We start from the raw sequence: 22204 nt of genomic DNA, 5'->3' as shown, positions 1-22204 counted from the left end.
AAACATTTAATCACACGATTATCAACCCGTTTGGGCAGCATAGACCTTTCTAGTCCCATTGGCCTGTCTCCAGGGCCACTGTTTACAGTCTCTCCAGCCTTGCACTCTCTTAACCGCCCAGCAACATTTTCCCATGGAACAGTCTTACCAGTCTTCACTGAAGGGCGCTGTCGGGGATCTGTGGGGTGCTGGGTGGTCATCAGTAATTCCTCTGCTGCCAGATACCCCTCTACCATGTCCACTAACCGGTCAGCAGTATCCGGATTTCCATGGCTCACCCACTTGCGCAGGACCACAGGCAAGGATCTCAAATAGCGGTCCATGACGACTCTTTCCACCATCTGGGGACCAGTTAATGTCTCTGGCTGTAACCATTTCTAGGTTATCTGAATAAGGTCGTGCATCTGTGAGCGAGGAGGCTTCTCCAGGGCATATACCCAGTGGTGCACCCGTTGGGCTCTTACGGACAGTGTGACTCCCAGGCGGGTTAGGATCTCAGTTTTTAACTTGTCATAGTCCCGAGCATCTGCAGGGCTTAAATCAAAGTATGCTTTTTGGGGCTCACCCGAGAGAAAAGGTGCTAGCAGACTGGCCCATTGTGCTTCCGGCCAGTTCTCACGCTCAGCAGTCCTTTCAAACGTGGTCAGATAGGCCTCCACATCATCAGTCTCTGTCATTTTCTGCAGGAAGTGACTGGCCCGGATAGAACTAGAGCTGGCTGGAGCACTGACGGCCACATCACCGGTCCGTGTTGCCAAGCTTCGCACCACTTCGGTTAAGGTCTCTCTATCCTGATGCTGTTGCCTGCAAAGTTCATCCATTGCCACCTGCTGCTCTCTCCTATTTTCCTCAATGGCCACCTGTTGCAGCCTGGTGGCCTCCTGCTGAGCTGCTGTGGCCTCCCGCTGTACCGCTGTAGCTTGCAGCAAGGCTTTAAGCAGTTCCTCCATGTTGACAGATTTTTCAGGTGGCTTTGTAGCTGCTTTCACCCAGGACATATATAAAATCCTCAGGCAATTCTCAGCAACTTCACACTGGGCTGTATCTGCATAAACCACTGTTTTCTGCAGGGCTCACACAGCTGCGGCTCTCACTTATGCACAGAACGGAGTGCTTGCATTCTCCACCATGCGTAATCACACCAGACCAGTCTTTGTGGTACAACTGGCCGCAACCAGTTTTATTTCAGCAGAAATCAAAATAAACATAAAAGAAAATACCTTGCCTGTCCGCCACTAACTATACACAGGGTGCTCCTAACTGTCACTAAAGAAAAATACAAAGTTTCCCAGTCAACACTGGGTGGCTCACTTGTAAAAGGCAGGTTTGCTTCTCACACAGAGACTCTGCAATCTCCCAGGCAATCCCCTCACACTGTTCACTCTGGCAGCCTTTTTACAGCTTGCTTGCTGATTAGCCCTCTGTGAGGCAAAACACCTGTTTCTAAAAGGTGTAGGACAAGAACCTGGGACAAATATACCTGCCCTCAAACACTACTCCAGTGTTCTTGTCACAATACATGCACACACATTAAATCCATAGCTATATCCATTTTGTATTACTAACACATTTTTTTGTGCTATGATTTGTTTTAGTGCGTGACTACATATGAATTTATGAGATTTAATATCGGTTTGTCTGGTATTAGTTTTATGTAGAAGAAATGTCCTTCAAACCTGTACCTGTTTATTGTATTAGATTTGAGATACCTTTACAACAGCAGCTAATGTGTGCTTTTGGCATGCGTGTCCACAGATCCATGCAACGTGGCAGAACTCTGTGTCTCTGTTTTCAATTCTCACCCAACAACAAACTAAGTAATAAAAATAAAACATAAACATTTTTCATTTTGTTTAGAATTTTCTTTATATAACGTTGAAAATTTGGAAATAATAAGATGATGTCCAAACCAACATTTGTCATTTAAAAACACGAGAGGTTAACAAGTGCAAATATTGAAAACAGAATAGTCATAAACTGAAACATAATAAACTCTTTTCCCAAACAATAAAAGTATGTGTGAAAATGTATATCTCTGACTAGAACCCACCTCGGGCATAAATACATCAAGATCTGCCATGAATATTTAATCATTTCTTCTAAAGACCATACCAAGGTTGACTGCTCTGATTGATCGACTAAACCTAAAGGCCCATACACACTTGGCGACTTTCATGTGAAAGCCTCTCAGTTTTCTCGTCTGAGTGTCTTTCAGCATGAAAGCCCCCCAGTGTGTATAGGGCAGCGATGAGCCGTCAGCACTGCTGCGCGCTCCCGCATCATCGTTGCCGGCCACCGCTCATCTGCTGGTATTACCAGCAGATTAGTGGCTTTGTAGACTGCTTTCCATAGCGCTGCTCTATGCAAAGCTGTCCGCCCAGACGCTGACAGCGCCGGGCAGGGGGAAAGCCACTCAGTGTGTATGCACTGAGCGGTCTTCCCCCCAGCAATGACAACGTTCATCGCTGTCCATACACGCTGGGCAAAATTGCCCAGTGTGTATGGACCTTAAGTCTTATTAATAGTTGGAAGACTAATACCATAATTCTAAGATGGCCCATCACATTATTTAATGCCATTGTTTGGTCAAGAATAAGACAGCAAGTATTGCTCTCCAAAGAGAGCAGCATGTGACTAGGGGGTTATTTTGGTTCACTCTTTCTGACAAATTCCTTCTTAGATGGACAAAACCATGTGCACTCCAGGTAGGGCAGATGTTACTTGTGCAGAGAGAATTAGATTTGGGTGGGGTTTTACTTCAAAGTGAGATCTATATTGTAGTGTAAAAATAAAGCAGTCAGTATTTACCCTGCACAGAAACAAAATAACTCACCCAAATCTAATTCTCTCTGCACATTTTACATCTGCCCCCTGCAGTGCACATGGTTTTGTCCATCTAAGAAGGATTTTGTCAGAAAGAGTGAACTAGAATAAGGCCCTGGGTTCACAATGATGGCTGCACAAACCCAACAAACATGGCAATATAGGCAACATGCCAGTTGTAACTAAACTCTGTTACAGTTAGACATGGAATTATACGGCAGACATGGCGACACTCCTGCAGTAAAAAAAAGAAAAACTTTTTAATTCTTTTAATTAAAAAAAAGAGCAGCACACCTGGAATTATACGGCAGACTTAGCAACACCCCATGAAATATCCAGCACACGTGGCTCACCCCTGGACTGATACAGCACAATTAACAGCCCTTGCAGTAAAAATAAAAAAAACAGCAAAACCTTTTTTTTCTTTTCATTAAAAAAAGGGCAGCTCCCCTGGTCTGATACGGGACACATTGAGGCACCCCTGGAATCATATAGCACACATGTGGGCACCCCTGGACTGATACGGGACACATGGAGGCACCCATGGAATTATATGGCACACATACGGGCACCCCTGGACTGATACGGGACGCAAGGAGGCACCCATCGAACATATGCGGGCAACCCTGGACTTATATGGAACACATGGAGGCACCCATGGAATTATATGGCACACATGCGGGCACCCATGGAATTATACGGCACACATGCGGGCACCCCTGGATTTATATGTGACACATGGGGGCACCCATGGAATTATATGGTACACATACAGGCACCGGCCTGGACTTATATGGGACACATGGGGGAACCCATGGAATTATATGGCACACATGCGGGCACCCCTGGACTGATATGGGACACATGCGGGCACCCATGGACTGATATGGGACACATGGGGGCACCCATAGAATTATACGGCACACATGTGGGCACCCCTGGACTGATACGGGACACATGCGGGCACCCCTGGACTGATACGGGACACATGCGGGCACCCATGGACTGATACGGGACACATGCGGGCACCCCTGGACTGATACAGCACACATGCGGGCACCCCTGGACTGATACAGGACACATGCGGGCACCCCTGGACTGATATGGGACACATGCGGGCACCCCTAGACTGATATGGGACAAATGCGGGCACCCCTGGACTGATACAGCACAATTTACAGCCCTTGCCATAAAATATAAAAAATAAGAAAACACATTTTTTTATTTTAATAAAAGGGGGGAGGCGCTCCCCTGGACTGATACGGGACACTGGGCAGCACAGCTGGACTAATATGGGACACTGGGCAGCACAGCTGGGCTGATAGCAGGCAGCCCTACAGTAAAAATTTAAAATGTTTTTTTCTTCTTTCTTCCTTAGTTGTCCCCCACAGCAGTTCCATATAGCAGCCCCCCTTAGTAGTGCCCACATAATAGCACACTTAGTAATGTGACGTTAATAGTGGTACCTTCAGTAGTTCCCCCTTAGTATAATTTCCATCCAGTGGCATAACAATAGCCCCGCAGACCCCGCGGTTGCGGGCAGGGGTGCCGAGAGGGGAGCAGGTACAATTTGCGTCCCCGGTCTGGACACACCTTTTTTTTTTATTTGGTGGCGTGTCCACTGGGTCTGAGTGCGCTGGAGTCAGCTTTTCATCAGCAGCATTGGGAGTGTGGATGTGGGCGGACGTGGGGGCAGCAGCAGGAGAGCTGCTCTCCAACTACAGGGCTTGCTGAGAGCCAGCCACGTGACTTTGGAGCTTACCATTGCTCGGTGACAAGAGGATACTTAGGGTAGGTAGTCCCTGGGTGCTGGGAGGAGCTGGGTCAGAGAGAGGCCACCTCCCTCGGGAGTACCACCCACTCTGCAGAATCCAGCCCGCCCCACTCCCCACATTCCCATCCCAGCTGCCACCAGCAGCACGTGCCAGTGCCATTTCTCCAGCGCAGCAATCCCAGACCTGGTTCCCCACCCATGTCCAGGTCACTGTGTTCCAAGGTGGAAGATGGGTGGCTGAATGCTCTGTGTCTGCTGCCTCCCTGCATGCTGCTGGGGCTGAGATCCAACTCTGGAAGTCAGCATGTAACCCCTGGCAGAGCATGTACTGTAACCCCTGGAAAGCATGTTAACCTCTGGAAAGCATGTAACACATGGCAGGGCATGTAACTACATGGCAACAAGCATGTTAACCCATAGGTGTGCGCACATTGAGTGTTAGGGGTGCACAGGCACCCCCTAATGTTGTGCCCCACCCTTATGAACATCTCCCTGCCGCTAACAATACCAGCAATACTGTTTACCAAAGACTTTTACTTTTTAGAACTGTATTCCATTAAAAAGAAGCGCCCATCAATCAATTATATGTGTATTTGCATTGTTACTTTTACTAGACCATTGTCATATCAATACATACCCATGTCATCCATATATGTTTTGACTTTATTTGCATGAACTATTACACAGAGTAATTGGAAGATTAAAACTGAAATAGGCAGGAGACTGAGAGATGTTTTATATTGTAGTGAGTGCCAATAGATGATGGTAGACACGCCTGATTGGCGGTGTTAGACACACCCAATAAGCGATGTTAGGCACTCCCAATAGGGGGTGCTAGGCTTACACCTTGGACAGTGCACCCCCTAATAAAATGTTCTGCGCACACCTATGTGTTAACCCCTGGCAGAGCATGTAAGCAATGGCAGTGCAGGTTAATCCCATGCCAAAGAGAATGTTAACCTGTTGGAAGAGAATGTTAACCCCTGGCAGGGCATGTTAAGCCCTGGCAGAGCATGTAACTCCAGGCAGGGCATGTTACCCCTGGCAGAGCATGTAACCCCTGGCAGAGCATGTAACCAATGGCAGAGCATGTAACCAATGGCAGAGCAGGTTAATCCCATGGCAAAGAGCATGTTAACCCCTGGCAGAGAATGTTAACTTCTGGCAGAGCTTGTAAACCCATGGCAACAAGCATGTTATCCCCTGGTAGAGCATGTTAACCCCTGGCATCAAGCATGAAGCCCATAGCAACGAGCATTTATGTAAGTGGAATTTACAGTATGGGGCATAATATGTGAGGTATTATATGTAATAGACATTACAGTGTGTGGCATAATCGGCAATGAGCACTAAATTGTGAGGAATAATATGTAATGGGCATTGTGGCATGTGGTAAAATATGTAATAGGTATTACGGTGTATGGCATAATGTTTACTGGCCACTCTGGTGTGTGGCATAACATGTAATGAGCATTATGGCATATGGTATAATATGGGTGTGTGACATGTGTAATAGGTATTACGGTGTAAATTTTTGTCCCTGTATCCACCTTGGAAGCAGTAGCATAACAAGGGTCCGCAGAGTGTGCGGAGAGCTCCGTCTGTGGGGGCCCAGTATACAAGTATACCATTACAGGGTGTATCAAATTTGCTACAGAGCATTTCTTTTTTTGCCTGTGATTTGCCTGTGATTTTTTTCATTATTTTTCTTGTCAGTACAATACACAAAATATAAAAAAAAAAAATCATGCAACGAAGGGTTAAGCAACACTTCACAGCTACTTTTCTTTTCAAATATCGAAAACCTCAGCTAACTAAACTCATTAGTTCATATGACGGAAAGTTTCCTTTAATTATTTATTTGCACCTTAAGCTATTTCATGAAGCTCCTAAAGTAGCATCGCTGACATGAAATGAATGGATGAGAACACCAGCATGCTGCTTTTGATGCACAGCCCAGTTAAGGATGTTACGCCAAAATTCCATCTCATAAGCAGCTATTTAAATCTTACTAGAGATAATCAATACAAGCTCTGAATTCTGGCAATAGGAGATTGCAGTACCCTTATGGAACACATACAAGTAGATCATATAGTGATTGATAACCACCTACTTACAGTACATGTATCAGCAAAGCAAAACATAGTATGCTATGTAATGGTTCAATACCAGCTCAATAGAAACTGTCAATACAATGTTAACTATGGCAAACCATGGTGCTACAATGTCAGTAATAATTTAACTTTGTACAGCATTTAGTAGGGAGGAGTGAAGTTGAATTTTCCCAGCCTGTTTTGCAGAGACATAACCGCATACGGTGATAGTTGACTTTTTTCATTTTCCTCTCCGGGCGAAGTGGTGTGTGGTAATGAGGGTGGAGCAGGACCTTTTGTGTGATTAGGCCCTGCCCCTCACAGTGAACACACAGCACTTCATAGGGGTGGTGCTATGATGACACAATTGCATTATTAGGCCCCACCCTCTTCCAGTGGACCACTTTGCTAACTAACTTTTCTTCTCCATTCTGCCCACTTGACTAGAAAGTAGGCAGAATGCTGGAGGGTTGTCCACTCTTCCAGGGGTGCAGGGGATTACTCCAAAAATCATGTGCCTCCTGCAGGACCCAAGAGAGCAGGCAAGTATGCATAACTGCACAGAAATTAGCATATTTGCCCATATGCAGTGTTGTTTGCATCTTGTGGTGCACTAGTGTAGACACTTTTGAAATGAATACAGCGGTGCATTGCCTGCAGCCACGTACAGGTATCCTCTACAAACAGGCATACAGTCAGCTCTGCATCAGTCTTGTAGTCTACGAGTATCACTTATACTTTATCATCCCGCATAAAGCTATTTCTTACTTGTAGGCATTTCATGGACTACATAGTCTATGAACAGAGCTGGGATGACAACAGTTAGTTCATTCTATTGTGTAATTTGAATAATATAGAACTGGGAACACTTATAGCCAACGTTAAATGACAAAGAATTTTCTGCTGATAAAATGTTGCTAATTTTTTGTATTTAAATGATTGTATTAACCATAAATGTCAACTTATAGGGCCTTATGTAAGAGCCTGCCAGAGGCATCCACAATGGTCACCATCATGTTCTTTATGATCATACCAGGAGCAAACGCAGGATTTTCAGAAGGGGGTTTCCAGAGGGGCGGAGCAAAGCACGGAGATGGACACTTATACATACATACACATACATACAGGGGCGTCAACAGCAGTGTAGACCCCTGGGCATAGCAATGTATTGGGGCCACTACCGATCCTCTAGCAGTAGGGGTGGGGGAAGCTTTGATGTCCTGAGGGTGGTAGGGGGTATTATATCAACCACTCAGCATGTAGGGCCAGGATCAGTAATTTCCACTAATTACCCCTGCAGTGCACAGATGGTGGGAAATGGGGTGGGAGAAGGCGGCATTGGGCTGAATGAAGGGGCTCTGATACATAACTTCCAGGGTGGTAAAGGATGTGTAATACGCAGAGGAGGGGTGTATAGTGGAGTGGGCTTATTATTCATAATTTTCTGGTGGGAGGAAAGCTTGCTTGACTGCAGATATCTCCAGTTCCCAGAAATAGATTTCTTAGATTTTAATGGAATTAAAAACTAGAGAATCCCACCTACCAAATGGTACTGGGGACTAGGGGATCAGATTTCAGGAGGCAGAGCAATCTGCCAACGAGTATATAAAACTACATACCAGGTGTGTGGAGCCAGGGGCGTAACTACATTTTGGGCGCCCCCCCCCCCCCGCCGTTAAAGGGAGGGCGCCCGGGCACCCGACCGCTCAGCCCGCCGCATCAACCCCGCCGCACCAACCCCGCCGCATCAACCCCGCCATCCCCTGCAGTCTTACCTACGTTCAGTACGCGGCGCTGGTCCCGGCTCCCTTCTTCTGCTATGAGGACTACCACAAAATGTCCGCCCCCATACAGCAGACAGTTTCAGATAACTGTCTGCTAAATGGGGGCAGACATTTTGTGGTGGTCCTCATAGCAGAAGAAGGGAGCCGGGACCAGCGCCGCGTACTGAAGACAGGTAAAGACTGCGGGGGATGCCGGCGGGGCGGCGGGGTGTAACTATAGCACTGCAGCTCCCGGCGCCCGCACATGCACAGCGCCCCCCCGCGGTTGCGGGGGCTGCGGTGCTATAGTTACGCCACTGTGTGGAGCTGGAGCAGTAATCAGCTGCTGGAAGGCTGATATCTATGGTTCTGGGAACAGGAGAGACAAGCTACTAGTGTCCATCAAAGGGGGAGAGTCCCAGCTTTTGGAATATACCCACAGAAAAACTCTAAGTCAGACAGAACCTGAAATATCTGACTGGGAATAGCAATTAACAGGCTTGGATGGGGACCACTGCTTTGAAGTCAGATATCTCTGGTTCCCAAGATATCTGACTCCTGGGGGGGGGGGGTTCTGGGTACTCAGAAACCCCCTGCGTGCGCCACTGCATACATATAATACGTATATTACATTAACCCTGTACTGGGTGTATTCACATAGTTCATGATGTATATTCTACCGGATTAACAGCATTTACTAAACATGCATTTAAAAATGGTCCCAGACCATGGACTGTAGTAACCATGTTGTCAACTAACCATGTCCTCTCTAACAGTATGAAAAGCTACTATGGTGGCTGTCATCCCTTCTTTGGTGGTTGACCACAACCCCTAAGCATAGGCCCCTATTACTGCATTCGCCTTTTGGACCCTTCATGCCCCACTCCAACACTATAAATACTGTATGGTGAGAATGAATACATTTCACTACAGTACTACATGTCTTATAGCATTTAAAACACCAGCAAATTCTTCTAATGGTACTTTTTGATACATTTTGGAATTACATAAATAATTGATCAGTAATGTGTAAAATAGTAAAGTATTTTTGAAATGTAAAATTGGAGAGAATATTTTTAAGGATTGGCATACCTGGTGTATGGTACACATACCCCATAATGAATATTCAAACTTAACCGATGGTTAGCATACAAGTTTGATGGAGGGGATACTGCGCATATGCAGGACCCATCCTGCACATGTGCAGAATGGGGTCTGTGTCCCTGCAAGCGTTCTCCTTCAAAGATCGATTGCTGCAGAGCAAATAGAACAATAGGAGGCAGTGATACAACAAACTGTGTATTTACAGACAGTCAAAAGGTAGGAGGGCCCTGCTCGCAAGATTACAATCTATAGGAACATGACTTCATGTGATATAGTAGCCACATTAATGAATGAAGTGTTATCAGCTCTAGGGGACATTCCCCAATCAGCCAATCAGACACGGCTAGCTAGTTTTGCTCATCGTCATTATTGCACCAGTTTTCAAGCATCACAAGACTTACACGTCCTGATAGCTGTATATGCATCAGAGTCTAGTACTAAAGTGTAGGTTTATTGAAGAAGAGATGTTACTCATAGCAACCACTAAGGTTCTACATATCATTTATCTTGCACCTTCTAGAAGATAATACTTACAGTGTGCTTGGTAACTATGAGAAACAACTTAACTTCTATAATCTGCACTTTAGTAAATATAAACCTAGGTCTTCAGTTGCAATTTCATTAATATCCCCTCACTGTGCTTGACTTATGACTGCTGGATATCGCACCTATACAAACAGAGTAGTTGTATGTTGTATGACACCAGGACATACCGAATGTAAGTATGCTGGGGAGGGTGGTATCAGGTTGAGTAATGTAGGGGGTTAGTTCTAGACACTAGGAAGGAATCTGAGGGTTAACCTGCAAAGAGGGGGTGGGGGTAAGGGGCAGGCTGACGTGGGTTAGGTTTAAGAGGTGGGGTACAGAGGGTTAGGGTCAGGGCCGGACTGGGACCAGAAATCGTGTACAGGTCAATGTACAACATCCCGTCTCAATCAGCTCTAATAGTAGTGTGTCTTCCTCTATTGCTTTCGGTATGTGATTGCTCTCTTTTCCTATAACTGATCTCTGTGGAACATGTTGGCACTTTATAAAAAAATATATAAAAATAATAAAACAGCAATTTGAGATTATGACTCTATCTGTGATTAATTAGCTTGTGTGGGATTTGTACATCCTCAATTAATGTTTTAAAGTTTTGGCAACGTTAAACATTTTGAGTCATCTGTTTCTAATTAGAATCTGACCTGTTAACATGTCAACGGGGAGTCTGTGCCAACGGGCAGGGACCACGTATTATTTCATGTTCATTCTGGGCTAGTCTGTGACCCAATGTTTTGTGATAGTGTTTGTTTCATTCATAAGCACACCCATATTGTTCTCTGTTTTCAAGCGCAGATTTGCCAAGTGCTAATAAAAAACATTTTATGGGCTAGCAAAGCATATGGGGGGAATTATAACAAATATTAATATGTCGTACAAGGGGTTTGGTTTTGAAGTGGATGTGTATGAGTTTAATGTTTTGCACAGTTGTTCAGTCCGGTACACACGCAATATATTTCCAAATATCCCTTACTCTGCAGTTTAGAGTTACTCTTTGTTCCAAGCAAATGTAGCTTTGTTCAGCTTTGTCTATATTAAGATTGAATTAAATTGAATTTGCTCTAATTAAAATCAGCATTAACATAACAATTAGAGTTGAGCGAGAACACTTCCAAACATTGAGGCGCCTATTTAATGAATATTGCGGACAAGCTCCTAATGTGCCACACATTGTGGGTTATTCAGACCTAATCGCAAAGCTGCTTTTACAGTACATCAAATGGACAAAACCATGTTGCCCCGTTACACGTGGGGCAGATGTAACGTGTGCAGAGTTAGATTTAGGTGAGTTATATTTATTTCTGTAAATAATGGCTGCTTAATTTTTACACTGAACTTAGATTTCAGCTTTAACACACCGCACCCAAATCTAACTCTCTCTGCACATGTAGCATCTGCCCCACCTGCAATGTGACATTGTTTGTCCATCTTTGCATTCTGAATAATCACCATTGTTTAATTTGGAACTTACTTTCAGGACAGTGTTATATCAGTCATACCAACAGTAGTGGAACTAGGGAGTGGTAGGCCTAGGTGCAACAATATGCATTGGGCCCCCATGCACACAAATGGCCTTATTCTGATCGTAGCGGCCAAACGTGCGTACGTTCGCTATTAACGTACGCTAGCCGCACGCGGCCGTTGGGGTTAAGTCCACCCACAACTCAGCCGCATACGTACGGGCAGAAACAACGTAGAAGGGGAGTGGCGTACAAATGAGCGTACGGCAACGTACGCGGACGGACCAGCCCTTACACTCCGACAACTGGCGTACAATTGAGCGTACACCACCGTTTACGGACAACTCTCGTCCGTCTTCCCACCGACTTCTTGCGGCTATCTGAGCGTACGCCAGCTTGCACGGACGGGTCCCTATTGTTTTCAATAGAAAAGTCAGCTTATGTCACCGCTCGTGAGAGTGAGCGTACGTCCGTGTACGCTGACATACCCTTCATATATATGGACCTGCAAATGTTGCCTTTCAACTATAATTATGAAAATTAATTAATTGATTGAATTAATTAATGTGCAAAATAGTGGCCATGGGCTTAAAACATTGCTGAAACATCCTTTGTAGGTGTTAGATGTGGTTTATGTTATTGTATCATAAATACAAAACCTATGTTTGTATTAGAGTGAACACGTTGACACATGTCGACTTGTGTAGATTGAGTGTGCTACTGTGTAAAGTCTATGAAAGCACGTAGTGAATGTGTCGACCTGTTTAACAAATACCTACCTTAGCATATATAAGCAGGTCTTACAAAGATTCTTACCTTAAATTAAACAAACCTTTAAATGTAGAGAAGTATAGAAAGATAACCTTCCAATGTGTTAGAGTGCTGTGTGTGGCTTGCAGGTAGTGAATTCATGGTTTTGACTTAATAGACTGCAGCATTGCTTATTACATTCAGGTGTATGTGTTTGAGTAGTAATCCGCGTAAATTAGCTAACCCAGGCGCACGCTGGCATGCGGTATCTGTAGGGGTGGTTTGAGATGGCGGTTGGCGGCCGCCTGTTTTGTGTCCGAAATGAACGGTGCTTTAGTCGATCGTGCGGTAGTAGCACCGCTCATTTTTGGTGCACACCCCCGTGTACGCCCATATTTACGCCCACTTTCCCTCATTATTTCGGCCGCACCCCTCTTCACGCCCCTATGCCGCCCCCAATACCCGTACACTCGCGTACAGGTTTTTTCGCACGTAGAGACCCGTCCGTAAGCGTTGGTGAGTGGTCGCGCCTGCGCATTAGCGAATGTACGCATGCGCAGATCATAAAAAATCCCGGGACGTCCGCGTACGGCCCGGCCGCTCCAACCAGAATAAGGCCCAAAATGTATAGAGTTGTTTCAGTGGAGATCCACACCATGCCCAATTTTAAAGTACTAAAATGCTCCCTTACCTTATGGAAGTGCCCCACCGATTATACCTTGAGCTTGACCGGCATGTGGTGCCTCACCTCTGCAAGTGCTGCTGTGTGCAATCAGGATGCAGAGTCCTGCTGTATGTACACAGTAGTTTAGTACATATGCCTCCTAGCACTAAAGTCATAAGTTTGAAACCCACCAATGCCCCAACTTAGTATATTCTCACATTGCTTGTGTGGATTTCCTCTGGGCACTCCAGTTTCCATCCACATTCAAAAAATACAGTGGTACGTTAATTGATTTCTAATAAACATTAACCCTTGTGTGTGTGTGTGTGTGTATAGTACATTGGCAGACTAGATGAGCCAAGTGCTTCTTATCTACCATTAAATACTGTGAATTATCAGTGTGACCTAAGGTATTTTGGTTAGAGGTTATGATTAGGTAATTAGGATTAGTTAATGATTTGGTCAGAGGTTTGTATATTGAGGCCCGGGACTGGGTATTAGGGTTCATGTTTAGGGTGAGTTTGCTGCTATAGCTACCCACTCATCAGCCAGTGACATACGGAGGAAAAGTGATAAATTGGCTGGTACTTTATCTCCAGCCAATCAGCTCCTAACTGTTAAATTACAGACTGGGGCTGAAAAGTGACAGTTAGGAGCCGATTGGCCAGTGATGCAGTATCAGTCACTTTATCACTTCTGCTCCATTATTACTGCTTTATAGATCCCCCCCCCCTCCCCAATGTGTCAGTAAGCCAGTGCTATACAGGGCAGGCACATGTATAGAGACAATAGGGAGAGAGAGAAAGCACAATTCAGCTCTCAGCTCCTCTCAAACGCAGTCTGTTACATGACAGTTAGAAGCTGACCAACCAGTGCCTCATTCCTCTCCACTTTATCACCCAGTCAGTCTGACTCATTAGTACATGACTGGCCTGCCGGTAATGCTGTCTGCATTGGGCACCTTCATTGCAGCAGCCCCCCATGCACTGCACCTGCTGCAACCTTCGCTAGTTCTGTCACTGTGGGCGGTATTTATAAAAATACATCGCCGCCCCTCGCCGTACCGCCGCAGCGATGCTAGCGCATATGCCTTAACATATGCGGCTAGCATTGCAATGCGGTGACGGAGGCCCCCCGCAATACCTGTGATGTGGTGTGTGGGGGTTCTCCATCACATCCCAGCTCAGCGCGGCTGTCCCCGGCACCGGCACCTCCTCCTCCCCCCTGCAGCAAGAAGGGCATCCGTCTGTGACATATGCTAGGGGAGGAGGAGTCTTAAGGAGGACAGGGAGGGGGGTAGGAGTCTGTGGCGGGCGGCAATAGAAGCCCCTGCCATAATGCGGTGTCCGGGTATTAGTAAACGGGGGTTTTACCGCATTTTTCGCTTAGTACATCCCACCCTGTGTTCCAATATAGGCTAAAGAGAAAAGTTATTGCTTAGTTGATAACTGTCAGTTAGGACCCAGCTCGGCTGCTATGTATGAGACTGATACATAGAAGACTAGAAAGAAACGTTATTGCTTACATGATCATTTTATTTCCCACTTGCGTAAGCTGTGATTACTAGAGTGCTAAGTAATCAATTGTGATACAGTAATCAATAGGCTTCAATTGACGCATATTATCTGAGGATGGCTTTAGCTAATAGCGCCAAGATCCAGAAAGCTAAGCCTTTGCAGATCTTTGCAGGTTAAATTACCATTATCGCAGTCCCCATAGAAAGCTATGGGCATTACTTTCTTTTTGAACATAAAGAAATGCTGCAAGCCGTTCAGTGGAATGTCACTCAGCGCTGGATTTGAAAATTAGTATTTATATGAATAGAGATGAGATGATAACATTCAATTCCCTGAAATGAAACATGCAACATTTGGTGGCCAAATGCGAAATGAGGCAAATATTTTGCAGAACACTCTTGAATAATTCCGTTCCAGTTAGTGGTTGCAGTGAAACAGGAGACAATTCTTGATGTTAATGTTCCTGCACTAACACATAATAATAATAAATGTAATTTAATAACTAGCATGTGTACAAACAAAGGCTAGTTTAGAAGTTAAGAAACAAATTATTATTTTTTTGTTGCTAAAAGCTTGAAAACATCTCATGCGTATACTGTTCTCCTGTAACATGTACGAGATATAATCTTGTTTATGGTGGTTTACAGTAGTGGTACCCCCAACAGTTCACATTTTCTAGGTCCTCCACAGGTGCACTCATTACTCGCTGACACATTTTAAAAGATCCACAGGTGGAGCAAATACTTTCACTTCTGATTCTGTGTGGACAGGGCTGCCACTAGAAATTTTGGGGCCCGGGACTGATTTCCAGTCAGAACCCCTATGGGCCCCCCACCCCTTATCTCTCCCCCCCCCTCCCTTCATCACCTGACTCTTGCTGCCTCATCCCCTGTAGGTCCTGAAGAACAGCCTTCTTCCATGCAAGATGCCGGCGGCCAATTAAAATTCAACACCGGCTGGTGAGCCAATCAGAGCTTGTGTACCGGCAGCCATTCTGTTTGGCTAACAGTACACGAGCTCTGATTGGCTTAAAAGCCGGTGCAGCATTTTAGTTGGCCGCCGGTGTCCTTCATTGAAGAAGCCTGTGCTTCGTTCAGTGCACAGAGCGCAGCGCAGGCAGCACAGAGGCCGGGTCCCGGGACAGCTGTACCCACAGCACCCCACTGTCAGTGGCCCTGTGTGTGGAGACATGGAAAACATGCACTGTTGGGGGTACTTGAGGACCAAGGTTGAGAACCACTGGTTTACAACAACTTAGGGTGAAATTTAATAGGATGGGAGATTCAAAAAGTGAGAGTGATTTGGTAAGAAATCTCCAGTTTTTTAAAGCGGCAATCATTTACACTGCAAAACCAGTTTGATTTTGCAGTGTAAATGATTGCCGCTTTAAAAAAACGGTACTTGTTTCCTAGCACGGCCACGCCGATTTACATCGGGGTGGTCGTGTCGGAAAAATCGGGTCGATCGCATCGCATGCGATTTGGTCGCATGCGATGCGATCGACGCGACCGACCCGATTTTCGACCCGATTTTTTGATTGAATGAAATGTAAATCGGGTCCCTGGGACCTGATTTTACATTGGATTCAATGTAAAATATTCCCTACACCCCCAAATTTAACGACGTAAACCCCACCCCACGATAGACGCCAACCCGAAGCGTGGCGAGCGCAGCGAGCCCGCGAGAAGCGGCGGTGCGCGTCCTCCGACCTTTTCATTCCCCTACTATCCACGTCGGCGTGGAGTTGAGAATAGAATAGTGTGGCGAGCGCAGCGAGCCACCGAGCCCGAAGCGTGGCGAGCGGACGCGTATACCTGTGAAGTTATACGCGTCCCCTCGCGGGGCTCGCTGCGCTCGCCACGCTTCGGGCTCGGTGGCTCGCTGCGCTCGCCACACTATTCTATTCTCAACTCCACGCCGACGTGGATAGTAGGGGAATGAAAAGGTCGGAGGACGCGCACCGCCGCCCCTCGCGGGCTCGCTGCGCTCGCCACGCTTCGGGTTGGCGTCTATCGTGGGGTGACGACGGGGACATCTATAATGTGAAATGGGTCATATTGGCCCATTTCACATTTTTCACATTTTTTTAAAGGTGAGATGGACTTAATCAAGTCCATCTCATCTTGTGCCATTATAATGGCACAAGACCGACGCGATCCTCACGATTTCAATGTTAAAAAATATTTTAACATTGAAGCCTATGGGGAAATCGGGGGCATCGCGTCGGTCGCGTCGGGACCAATGTTAATGGTCCCGACCGACGCGATGCCCCCGATATTGTACCTTTGCCGGCAAAATGGACCTGATTTCAAAGGAAATCGGGTCCATCGTGTGGATCGTGTACCTTAACTTAAAGGTACACGATCCACAAGATTGTGGCCGTGCTAGGAAACAAGTACCAAAAAAACTGTTAATTTCTTACCAAATCGCTCACTTTCGGAATCTCTCTTCCTATTAGATTTCACCGTGTGTTTCTTGCCATTTTAAAGAATTTAATATTTAATTGATGATCTTTTCCTTCTTTACCATTATAGCAAAAGGAAGAATGGATTACCAGTTTGTTATCCAAACAAAGCCTCAGATCCCATGGCAGCTGGGAAGATAATGCAAGAAATTGACAATATTCTTCAGAATTCACACAGACTGTGCTCCTAGGTCCTGCGTTATATGGTCCTCATTTTGCCACGTCTGAGAAGAATTTCAGAGAACAATGGGAAACTATGTCCTAGTAGCATGGCTTTCTGTATTTACAATAGTGACAATTTTAAGTAACGCTGACAGTAAAAAGAGCAATTCGTTCCTCACAGAATCGGATCCGGACCGATGCATGAGGCATCATTATGTGGATTCTATTAATCATCCACAGCACAAGTGCACTGCAAAGGTACGGCCTATCTACAGTATTTAATTTCTGTTATTGTACTTTGCTGAACAATAAGAAACTTTTTATGTATGTACAGTATATTATGGCCAAATAAAAGTATGTTTTATTATGCCAATTAGAAAGTTTTATATTGTAAAAGAACCATTCCTGGTAAAAGAATGTTACTTCTATGTTGTTATATATTATTATTCTGTTATGTTAGATGTACAGTTTTTCTGAAAAACAAAGTCACAGTACAATACCACCTGCTTTATGGTAACTTGTTTAGAGGAAACATGGGCTATGATGTGTCTGGTGCAAGGGGCATCCACATCACGGCATGGATGGTGTGACTAGTGTGCCCACCAATAAGATGCATACTCATGCCATTAATTAATATGAGCGGCTGTTGGGTTGGTGCAGCGTGGCGTGGGTCGCGATAAGAAGCCCATACCGAAAGCTGGTGATACAATCTGCAGCGAAACCCTGGCGTGTGGCTTTTCCTGCATATCATATCAAAATGTGGTAAAAACCCTGATAATACATACATTTCTGCATTAGTGCATCCCGCCCAATAAAAGATAATATGCAAATTAACCTACTAGAAAATCTATAGTATCTTGTATTCTTCACAAATGTATGGAAAGTAGAGATGTGTGGTTTGGTTTTATTTGGCTTTCCAAAACAGGTGACAGCCGATAGCCAATCGGAAAAATATGAATTTGTGCTAATTTTGGCTATAAGAACCGAGTAAATCCGAACTGCATCTCTAATGAAAAGGTCTCCATATAACAGATTTTAAGGTCAATTTGGATGTTGCCTTTGGTACTGATAGATTTTAGGCCCCATACAATATCCATCAACAATCTAGAGAGCTATAAATATGCTTTAGCAGGAGTACAGGCTTTTCTCTATGTTTGTTTTTGTTTAAAAATATGTCTACATTATGCTACCAAGTATCCCTTATCCAAACATCCCTTATTCAAACTATTCCGTAAAGCAGTAATGGGACAGGGGCAGGTAAGGACCAGTATTCCTGAAACTTGACAAGCATTCCTGATACCCTGCTTCCTAGTGTTTAGAATAAATTAGCGCAGAGGTGGAACTACCATTGGTGCAGCAGGTGCATTGCACCGGGGCCCCTGAAGACTAAGGGGCCCACTTCTGCCACCCACTGCTGTGTGGCATATTGTGAACTTGGGTTGGAGTGGAAGAGGAGGGCCCAAAAATGTAGTTTTGCACCTGGCCCAACCACTCATAAGTTCCGGCACTGCACTGGCGTGAATATTAGCTCTGCGCACTGCTATGCGAGCTTTGAGTAGGAGACAGATGGTTTTTAACTGTTTTCTCAGGTTTGTTGCATTGGCACATATGAGTAAGCTAGTTTAAGTGATTCAAACTATAGTACTGTATGCCTGGATGCTAGATATAGATTAACCACACCGCTAAGAAGCATACAGTAATAAACAACTCTGATGTACCTTCAAGAATATTTTGGCTCATATTATTATTTAATCTGATACTTACTATTACCATCTGTTGACCAAATGGATCCAAATTTTGTGCATCAAACGTAATTTTTTACAAATATTTTTGACACACCGCAAATTGATAAAATTCAAGTTAACACATGATTCCAGATGTTGTGCATTCTCCTGCCATAAGTCAGAACAAAGAATTCTGTTTGCAATATTGACTATATAAAGCAGAGCCCATAGTGGAAGACAAACCATTAAAGGTTCATTGATGCATAAACTGTGATGTGAAATGTTTTTAGAACATATCTATTAGATTTGGCACTGAGTGTCAACCAGAGATTTTTCTCATGGTGCGTTCAGTTGACCTCATCATTGCTATAATAGAACAGCGAAATATTGTATGTTGCAATGTAAATAATTACTATGGTTTAAAAGGAATGTGTTTAAAATTAGGTTTCATTATACAAAGAACAGTTTAAAAAAAGAGATCTATAAACTTATTATAGGATGTTGCTGTATCGATTTAGATTTCTTTGAATAGTTAAGTATATAGATTTTTCTTAATGGCTGCATTTATTATAGTACCCTGAGTGTTTACTGACATGTTGTTCATAGTTGAGATTAACAATATCATCCTTCTATAAACATGGATCAGCATACTGTCAGGAATTAAGGTAATTCTTCTCGTTTAGTTTTAGGGTATTTTAAAATTGAGGACTGATTCAGAGGTGGAGGCAATGCTGATGTTTTCAGTTTTCTGCTAATGCCCATGCACAAAAATACCACAAATCCCCTACAATGCATGTATTCCCCTGGCTGTATGCAGAGAATGCCGTAGCGTATGGAGTCCCTTGTAATACATCTGGCGGTGCACAACCATGAATGCTCCTGGGCAGTACCTGGGAGGTGGCGTGAAAAAAAAAAGACGTCTTATGGGCGTGCTATGGGAGTGTCAGTGATCCCTAGCCGCAGCGACAACATTTAGAGTAATTTTGAAAGGAGACACCGAGCAGACCATAGCAGGGCTGGATTTGTGCCTAGGCCCGTGAGGCACTGGCCTCAGGGCGGCACCAATTAAGGGCGGCAGGCAGGCTGACATTCAGTTAAATAGCAGCATGGCACAGCTGGAGGGCAGCGTCGAGTGACGAACGCCGCTGCCGCAGACATGAATTATATGTCGGCGGCAGTGCCGCTCGTCACTCGCCACTGCCCACCCACTCTGCCATGCACATTACACCACCGCTTAGTAGCTGGGTCCGGCGGTCCCCCTGCGCTTCCAGAAATGGCTCAGGCTCACTGCTGCCGGCTCCTGCCCATTGGCTACTCTAGACACACACACAGTCTATTGGCTGCTGTGTATCCAACAGCTGAGCTGAGTGGCACGCAGATCCCCCCCTGCGCTCAGTTGTTAGTCACAGTGTGTGAGCCGGAGAGAGACTGACGGAGACACTGTGCTGCTAATCACTGTACTAATAAGTGCCTCCCTCCCTCTGTACTAATAAGTGCCTCCGTACCGTGAGCAGTCCAGAGTGCTTAAAAAAATATTAAGGTGGGCTACAGTTAAATTTTAATGAAATATATAAATAACAATGTATATACATATGATTACATTAAAATGGGGGGGGGGGGCACAAAAGTGTTGTGCCTAGGGGCAACCTGACCCCTAAATTCGCCCCTGGACCATAGGCTGTCTCAAGTGTGGATGGTGCATCAGTGGTGGATTGTTGGGAACCCCATCCATCACTCCACAAGTGGAAAGCTACTATTAGTATTTGCATATTTTCATTCACGCTGTTCTGACAGCCGCCGCTATTTCCAATGCAGTAGTGTTTACTTGTGAATCGGGTCCTAAATACAGTTGTTTGCAAGTTAGTGCATTAGTGCTATGCTATTGCAACCACTTGAGTTACTGTATATTGCATTTCCCTGGCTGTGCCCCAGTTGGCGGTATAATAACATGTCTATAGTTTTTCACGGTTTTTTTGTGTTTATGTGTACTATGAACTCACCATCAGGTATCCTCATGCCCAACACTTTATTAAACTTAAACCATACATTAAACTTAACTTAACCATACCTTAACACTACAAATAAAGACACAGACAAAAGTGCTGGCGGCACCCAAGAACGGTCAAGAAAGGAAAAGTGGGGGTAAACATCACCATATCATACATACACCGCTGGTGATCACTCTCCCTGCACAACCACCCTTGCAGATGGCATGGCCATCTCCCACGCAGAAGCATGGCTCATGGCAATCGATGTCGGGGAGAGCACACCCACTATCTACATACTCACACAAATACTCAAGATGACCGTTTTTTACTGCCTCCGAGGAAAAATAAATAGGGATAGGAGGGTGGGGATTCTGAAGGAAAGAGGGAGATCTCCCAAACATGTGTCCCCTTCTACCCTGCCTACTCCTCCCTAAATGCCCTGATTGGCTCATCCTCGAACACATTTACATACACCTGATCTCTAACTAAAGTGTCAGCATGCAAGCACCCTTCAGTGGTTCATGCCTCCTCACCGCCTATTCAGCCTTCAGATTTTCTTCTGGACACCCTGTCAGTGTACCATGTCCCCTCACATGGCTCGCTTCGCTTGCCATGCTTTGGGCACGGTGCCTCGCTATGCTTCGGGCACATTATTCTAGTCGAACTCTATGCCCACTTGGATAGTAAAGTATAAAATAAACTTGGAAAAAAAACCATGAAAAACTCATGTTGACCTTTTCCATGTCGCATAATGCTTGTGTTGTCCTAATGACCATGTCGAGCTAATACATGTCAACCTATTTCATGTGTTGACCCTAATGACTGTCGACTTTTGCTTGTAGATGTAATAACAACATCCCATTTTTAACCCCTTCCCGACATTTGACGTACATTTACGTCATGGTCGGGATGTACTTCCCGACACATGACGTAAATGTACGTCATGACTTTAAACTGTCACCGCGTCTATAGACGCGGTGACAGAGGGACGATGTCTGCTGTCCCTGACAGCAGGCATCTTCCCTCATTGCCCAGGGGGGGCAGCGATGCCCCCCGCCATCGGCGATCGCTGCGATTGGCTGTTCAAACGTGAACAGCCAAAAGCAGCGTTTACTGTGTTATGTGTCAAAATTTTGACTCTGCTGCCCCCTAGTGTCCAAAAAGTTAAAGGAGGTTGAAATAATGATGTAATAATAAAGATTAGATATGGTCTATGTTAGTTATTAACTATTTTGAGTGGTATGATTATTTGTCTCACAAGCAGAAAATTTAACATTTTGCAAAGTGCAAAATGTTCAATTTTTTTACGACATTTTGGTATTTTTCACGAAAAAAAAAAAACTGTATCGACCAAAATTTACCACTAATTTAAAGT

The 22204-nt window shown here is 44.9% G+C and overlaps 1 protein-coding gene across 6 annotated transcripts in view; it reads left to right on the top strand.

Moving 5' to 3' along the window:
• The window catches only part of NDP (norrin cystine knot growth factor NDP), an 85988-nt gene that overhangs the window by 48202 nt on the left and 15582 nt on the right, over positions 1 to 22204 (top strand). For all 6 annotated transcript variants that reach the window (XM_083171036.1, XM_083171031.1, XM_083171034.1 and 3 more), the window contains one exon: positions 17026 to 17375. In XM_083171036.1, the coding sequence (XP_083027162.1) occupies positions 17202 to 17375 (174 nt within the window). In that variant the 5' untranslated portion in view covers positions 17026 to 17201. The remainder of the gene's footprint in view (positions 1 to 17025; positions 17376 to 22204) is intronic.

Source organism: Crinia signifera, chromosome 2 (genome assembly GCF_055691185.1).
Source record: "Crinia signifera chromosome 2, ASM5569118v1, whole genome shotgun sequence".
In the NCBI taxonomy this organism is placed as follows: Eukaryota; Metazoa; Chordata; class Amphibia; order Anura; family Myobatrachidae; genus Crinia; species Crinia signifera.
The sequence above is the reverse complement of the archived record's forward strand: the minus strand, read 5'-3'. Positions and strand labels throughout refer to the sequence as shown.